This window comes from Triticum urartu, chromosome 5 (assembly GCF_003073215.2).
Source record: "Triticum urartu cultivar G1812 chromosome 5, Tu2.1, whole genome shotgun sequence".
NCBI lineage: Eukaryota > Viridiplantae > Streptophyta > Magnoliopsida > Poales > Poaceae > Triticum > Triticum urartu.
This window is the reverse complement of record NC_053026.1, coordinates 46,826,670-46,833,909: the sequence shown is the minus strand read 5'-3', so window position 1 is coordinate 46,833,909 and position 7,240 is coordinate 46,826,670. Positions and strand designations below refer to the sequence as shown.

Sequence of the window (7,240 nt, the reverse complement as noted above, 5' to 3'; positions counted from 1 at the left end):
GCATGAGAACCTGAGCTCATGCATGTACTACAATGATTAATTGGCACCCAAATTAAGCATGTTTTAAAAATCTTAAAAGATGAATCTACTACTGCTTAACCAGCCATACATATATATTGGCATGTTGCATGGGCTAATGATTAAAGATTTGACCTGAGAAGATTTCATGCTTAGACTAAATGCATGCGGGGGCGCATGATTAGTGTCGGGACACGCAGTACTTACATGGGACTAGACTATGCATTTTCATATGGGCATGTTTAATTAAGATGTAACAGGAATCCTATGTGTGTGTGAGCTAGGTTGCTTTGCTTTTCCTATGAGCAGTCTAGAATATATATCTTAATTAGTGGCTTGTGGGCTAAGGGTGAAGTACGGTGACGTGGCAGCCCGTGTCTGGCCATTGGTGAGCACCTGACATAATAACAGAGTGCTGCCTAAGCTAATCACCTGGGCCAGTGCAACTGATTGAGTGTCATGCAGATGCAGGCATGTTCCAGTTCAGAACTTCAGATGGTGACCTAATTAGACCACATCTGCATGCCTGTTGCCAAGGAAAGAGAGGCCATGATTTTGTTACTAACACTGTCTATATTTACTTCTTAATTTACAGCACGGTCATCTCTCCCTCTCGAGAGAAATGTTTTTACTGTCGCATCCGCAGCACCAAGACAGTGACGTTGGAGCGTGGAGATGCTCTTTGCTTCTCTTCTTTTCTGCTTCTTTTGCAAGCAAAAAAAAGGTGTCGTGTGCTCGTGCAACAAAGGATGTACCCCAACAGTAGTATATGCTTCAGTCAGTGTTCTCGAGAAAGCCTCTATATTCTTCTTGGTAACAGTAACTGTTAACTTCCATCTTATCGAGGGAAAAAAGTCATGATTCAAATGTTCATGTGATGACAGTATGATTCCAATGTCCAGGAGAGGGGAAAAGAAAGTAAGGAGCGTTCGGCAATCCACTAGCTCCCTCGAATTTAAGGATCAGAGTAACTCCACCTGCTCCCGGAGCAGAGGGCCGAACAGGGACTCCGAGCAGAGGCAATCCACTATGCTCTTTATTTGAGTCATCTATTTTGTAATGGAGGGAGTAGTTCTTAAGGCCTGACTGACCTTCTCTACCAGGGTCCAAATGTGTTCACGGCAGTCCACTCTGATAATCATCAGGCAACTGAACTCAATGGACAACATATATACCAGAGAGATGCAAACATCTTATCACGAGGCTCCGAATCATGCAGGGAAACAACATCCAACCAAAACATGAGAGCATCATTTGCAGCGGATGCAATCAAGGGCAAAGAAAGATGCAGGCGAAGCTATTATGTATACCCAGATTTTATTTTCTGCACCGCGAATGAGGATGCAGCACAGCTAAGAGACCAATCCACACCAAAGGAAACAATGTAGCACTATTATACTTCTTTCATAAGCCACTACAAAAGCCTCCTGACCGAACCCGAGGATAAACCCCGGAACACAAAAACCACAAAAAAATCTACTCATTGTACAGAATGTAGAAACCAAACCGAGCAAACACGGACCAATGCTGCCAAAAAAAAAAAAACGGTCGATACGTCTATCACTACTATAGAGCAGAGCGGATATATCCTACGGCACCTGCCAGCGCGATTCTCTCTTGCTCACTAGCATATATATACTGTACAAAACTGTTGGCATGGATCGTCGCGTCCGGCGGACTTCTAGCCATCTCATTCATGGTTTCCCGACTTATCGGCTGAAGTTGCACCTTTGGGAGATTGGGAGGATTGGCCACTGCTGCGGGGTGCAACGCCATTCTGCTTGTCTTTGGAGCTGGAATCGGAATGCTCTTCATTGTCGTCTGACTTTGCGTTAAGAAACCGACCTCCAGCTCCCCTGGCCCTTTTCAAGGCATGTTGATGCCGCGACTCGTGGAGATATGGCTGCACAATGGAGGCACATGTCAATTTTCGTTAACAACATACAGAAAGAGGACACAACGAAGCAAAACCTTGACAATCAAAGAATAAACATTAGCATAATCATCCCACATGCTACCCAAGAATAAGAACTGTAAGCAAATTGGCACTGGCAACATTGTATATGGTTCATGCATGTCCTAAATGAGCTTTTGCAGATAATGCCAACACCAGTCTCTCTGTCGAGGTTAAAAACTGAGAACTCAGACATTCAAGTACCACGAAATTGAAATTTATGTGTTGCCTTTTACTACATTGCGACTAATGAATTCAATTCGCTCCAGCTTAGTAACTACCCAGATGAACAAAGGAAGCACAAATCTGCCTTCATCCATATTAGAAATTGTCAAAGTGTAGCAGCTGACTTCTATTCCCAAATCCTTGCTATTTTTATGTTGGCACTGATAACTTGGTGTATTGAAATACAGATATAGCAGAAGAATGAAATGACGTTCACCCTACGATAGTAAAAACGTGGTGCAGATCGATCTTCAGAGTGGAGGTAGGGTATGTAGAATGGAGAATTCACTTGATTATTTTGCCCTATCTGTTGTGCACTTGTGCTTCCGACCAACTCTTAACTATACTGAAGCATCAGAAACAGAAACATCTAATTAAAAACTTCAAGTTATACAGTACGTAAATACGCTTATAGGCATTTACCTTGCGGCCCTTGATAAGCTTCCTTTCTGACTCTGCTTTAGCCCGAGATTGGCGCCGCCTTAATATGGCATTATATTGCTTTGCGTTCACATACACAGGCTCTTCAATTGCATCAGTAGGCAATGGTATTGCGGCTGCATGCATTCCGACCATTGGTGGGTGCATCTGAAGAACACACCAGTTTGATGAGCTGAACTAGTTTGAATAGAGTAACAATAGTATAGCAAGGTCTACGATCATGCAAAGTTACTTTTCACTTGCTAAGAACCAGGACGGCTATGTAGGCATATTCAATGTAGGCCTAGACATACCAACCACAGGTATACTTGTGGCCTATACTAGGGATATTGCTATACCATGTAGCAAGGGCTTACCATAGGTTGTCCACCATAGGCCGCATAAAGGCTTCCATAGAATGGATCGACAGTTGGGTAAGCAATTTGACCCTGCTGAGCAGAAAATGTGGGATTAGCCAACAAATTTCGCACAATAACTCCAGCATCATGCATGAAATACAATAAAAATCCATAACAAGAAAGCAATAGAAGGAAGAGGCAACAATCTGTCCAGGGAAGGCATGGGAATTTGCTCAATTAGAACAAATGGCAGCGCTTTTTAACACATTCAGTCTACATTTCAAAAAAATAATAAGTTGCTTTAACCATGACAAAGAAATCTTCTAAACCAAAATATTAAAGCTAGAAGCAGAGAGGAATATATTAGGATGCAGAAGAGGTAGCGAGAAATTGATGCAACAGGCAAGTAGTTTTATGTGATCGGTGAGCTGACATGGGCAATCAGTATGACAAGGAAATGTGATATGCGAACTGTGGCATTGGATATAGGGTCTGTCTAGGACACATCTAAGCTGATTTCCACTCTGTTTGTGGTCTATTTTTTGTCCTAGTTTTTTTTTGGTTTCTTGTTGCTGCATTATATATTTGTGGGAGCTTAGATGTGACATTCTTAAAAAACATCTAGATGTGAATTAGACAAACTGTTGGATATAATCAACATTGCACGTCTAATTAAGAATTTAGCAAAATAGTCTGCCTTAAAAGGAAAGAAAATCTCATATATCACCTCAACGAGAAGGAAATGATGCAGTTTAACCTAACCATTGTTTCTAAAAAAAGTTTAACCTAATCATTTTTTACAAGTTTTGACCTCAATATCGTCTAATATTATTGGACGCTGATAAGTCCCGAAAGTTCGGGATTTATCATTTCTTATTAATGTTGATTTAATGTGCTTCAACCAGGAAAAAAATATTACACTGATGCCTATCAATATAATGTGGAACAGGTAGTCAGGCAGAAGAATACATACTGAACGACCAACCCATAGTGATTCTTATGGGTATCCATTACACTGCTCCAACTAATACAACTAATACTATGACCAATCCTTGATCTTTCTTTAAACGAGGGCTCAGTGGAAGACATTACAATCTGAGAAGTGTACAGGGGTGGTCGTACCAATCAATAAAGAAGAAAAATGGGAGGTTACAGGTTTCATACCATTGCATGGCAAGCTTCCTGGTGGCCATAGGGTGTGACATAATCTGTGGAAGGTGTTGCCACCATTGCCTGACTACCTATACTAGTAGCTGGGGCCTCTTCCTGGTTCCCTTGAGCGGCAGCTTGCTTCTGCTGCTCATCAGCTCTATGATCACCTGCACGAGAAATTGTTGCATAAAAATGAGACAGGCATAGTTGATTGGATCTCCTTGTATGTTTAATAAAAATGGAACGACTGGGAATTTAAGGTGTAGATATTATCAACATGTCAACATTTATGGAATGTGGCAACTGATATCGATGCAAATACTGCAGAATAATATCAACAGATAAGGAATGAAATCCTAGCATGTCCAGTAATCTTATCAGCTATTAGACATGACAGCTGGTATACTACCGTGTAATGCTACACAATTCAGTGCTGGTACACAACTACAAATACAATATCCCAATTCCCACGTATACCAAAGCTCCAATTCCATGAGCCAAGAGTCATAAAAAGCATCACAATTATGGTCAAAATTCCAATGGCACACTGCCCTGCCTAGTAACTACTACTGCTACGGTTCAAAATTGACATGGCAAAGAACTGGGTGACAAAAGCTACAAAGCATGGACAAAACTCCCAAACTGCCGTCTAATTCGGCGGGACGCAGCGATACGACCGGACACGCCGGGATAAGCGTGTCCCCCAGTATCCCTTGATTTCCGAAATAAGAAAAGGAAAAAAAACAAAGACACAGCTAGGATACGTATGGAATACGTTGGGGACAGGGGAAGCCAAATAACAGCCTCGGACCTATACAAACCCTAGTTTGCAGGGTCGCACACACGCTCGCCACGGAAGGAACGCTGCTCGCAATCGGAAACGGCATCACCGCTGCTGCCCCCTGGATTCGACGCCGCCGCCTGGACTCGACCTCCCGACGGCACCACGCTCGAGCAGATAACCCCAGCAGCCTCTCCTCAATCTCTTCCTCTCTTTGCTTGATTTCTTGCTGTTGAGTTGCTGCTGCTTGCTTCCCCATGCAGCCATGCCATTGCTGCTTGCTCTTGAGCTGCTGCTCACTTGCATGCTGGTGCCTGGTGCTGCTGTTTTGATTGTTGCTTGATGTTAGGGAGCATGGCGTCTCAGAGCGCCACCGCCAGTAGCGAATCGTCCATGGGTGAGGGTGAAAGTTATACCTGCATCCTCTGCTGCATGTCTTCTCCAGTCTCTACTCTCTAATAGACTAATACTAGCATTTGATGTATTTTGCAAGTTGCAACGGCATGGGTCTAGAGGATCAATTAATTCAGCCGTTGAGCACTTGAAAAGGAGACAACAGATGGAAATGGGGCAGTATTCTGATCTCATCTCTGTTTCTCCCCTTTTTTTTCCACTCTATATTACAGGGCATGTTTTAACTTTTTATATATATACTTGACGTATCCCCGAATGGCTGCTACTGGAAAATGACGTATCCCGTGTACCCTTATGCGTATCGCCGTGTCCGTGTCTCCATATCCGTATGCATGCTTTTTAAGACAGAACCATACCTGAAACACCGTCGGCGACAGAAGTCATGGTTTGTTACTTTCCGAGGCGAAGCGCAACTAGTGTCAAGCTCGGCAAAAAGACACGGCACTCAAGACCTTCATTCCATGCCGCAGTAGATAAGCACACCGATATCTTCTCCGAGACCAAACTGCAACGGCTGTCCTGAAACGGGAAACAGGAAAAAATTAAAGAAAACTGAGCTTCTAGCAAGACCCCACTACAGCTTATTTCTGTTTATTTATCCCCCACAAAATAAAAGCTTCTTTCTGTTTATGGCCACTGAAGCCACGGCAACAAGGCGACCTATGTATACATACAGGAAGCCAATTGTGCGACACCGCATCAGTGAATTGAGATTTGAAAACCACTACTGCGAAGGTACTACTACTACTACAAGGCTCGCGTCCGCGATCGATGCCCCACGCCATGACTGAATTCCGCAGCAAGCAAAGAGCACAATCAATCCACCGCAGACACATGGGCAGGGGTGGGGGCAAGGGTTCAGTCAGTTGAACCCCCAATTGTTCCCAAAACAAGCCGCTAACCACTACTCCGCCGCGCGGCAAGCGAATCCGCGACACAGATGATGGGACGACAATACTTGGACGGCCGGAGCGGGGCTAGGGTTCGTCGCGGCGGCGCTTACCAGCGGGAGGGGTCGAGTTCGGGCCCGGGCGGATCCCCTCCGCGCGGAGGAGGGCGACGGCGACGGCGGCGGCGGGGACGAAGGGGCGAGCGGGCGAGAGAATTCCCTGGCGCGCTTAGGTGGAGAGTGGGCGTGTACGGCGGAGAGGGGTCGACGACGACGTCGCGAAAGAGAGGGGAGTGGGGAGGTGGAGAGAGGATAAGAGGGTATTCTCGATTTTCTCAGGGGTGTTTTCGTATATGTATCGGCGACTGGATGGATGGATGTGGACGGATGGAAACCAAAGGAAACTTCCGGGTGCTTGTTGCAGCCATTGAACCGAACCTTCCAAACTGACACCTGCTCTCGGTAAACCCTTTGGGTTTGTTCAGTGGTCAATTGGTCATCAAGGTTTTTGTTTAAAACTTTAATAGCCTGATCTTTTTTATTGCATATATGATGAGTTTTTATTTTGAGACAGAAAAACTACCATCACATGTAAAGATATCTTATAGAATTAGTTGGTGGTGGTTTACATACACCCGACGAAACCAACACGGCAAACAACCCCGTCACACGTAAATATGTTTATTGTTGTAGGTGAGTTGATGGTGGTTCAACTTTGTCTTTTTTTGACGGGGGAGATGAACCACGAGTGGGTCACACAAGACACCAGGGCGTGCCTCGTGGCTCTTCCCCCCTCCCATGAAGCTTTAGTGCATCTTTTATTTCAAAAAAACCGTCAAAAAGTTTCGCTGCATTTGAAGAATTTTGATTCCTACACACAAAAATACACCACTGTAGTTCTGCTGAAAACAGCGTCAGTCCGAGTTAGTTTCATCCAAATCATATCAAAACCATATAAAATTGTTGTAAACATGGCATGAATACTTCATAAATTATAGATACATTGGAGACGTATCAGCATCCCCAAG

General features: G+C 44.2%; 1 protein-coding gene across 3 annotated transcripts; it reads right to left on the bottom strand.

The window, feature by feature from the left end:
- Positions 1–1,394: 1,394 nt before the first annotated feature.
- On the bottom strand, positions 1,395–6,542 carry LOC125507791 (nuclear transcription factor Y subunit A-7-like). 3 transcript variants are annotated; one of them, XM_048672290.1, is made up of 6 exons: positions 6,327–6,542; positions 5,680–5,837; positions 4,141–4,295; positions 2,995–3,069; positions 2,621–2,785; positions 1,395–1,921 (listed from the first exon to the last, which is right to left on the bottom strand). In XM_048672290.1, the coding sequence occupies exons 2-6, from the start codon at positions 5,705–5,707 to the stop codon at positions 1,709–1,711; spliced, it is 636 nt and encodes a 211-aa protein (XP_048528247.1). In that variant the 5' UTR covers positions 5,708–5,837; positions 6,327–6,542; the 3' UTR covers positions 1,395–1,708. The 3 variants fall into 3 exon arrangements, with proteins under 3 accessions (XP_048528247.1, XP_048528246.1, XP_048528248.1); XM_048672289.1 differs by having other exon boundaries at positions 5,680–5,842; positions 6,327–6,539; XM_048672291.1 differs by having other exon boundaries at positions 2,995–3,066; positions 5,680–5,842; positions 6,327–6,538.
- Between the last annotated feature and the right edge of the window lie 698 nt (positions 6,543–7,240).

Bases quoted from the DNA above. Each gene is read 5' to 3' on its own strand.
- LOC125507791 (XM_048672290.1), bottom strand. From the start codon at position 5,707: ATGACTTCTGTCGCCGACGGTGTTTCAG. The intron at 3,070-4,140 runs GTATGAAACCTG...TTTTCTGCTCAG, and splicing joins AGGAAGCTTGCCATGCAATG to CAGGGTCAAATTGCTTACCC. The intron at 2,786-2,994 runs GTAAGCCCTTGC...TGTGTTCTTCAG, and splicing joins CCTATGGTGGACAACCTATG to ATGCACCCACCAATGGTCGG.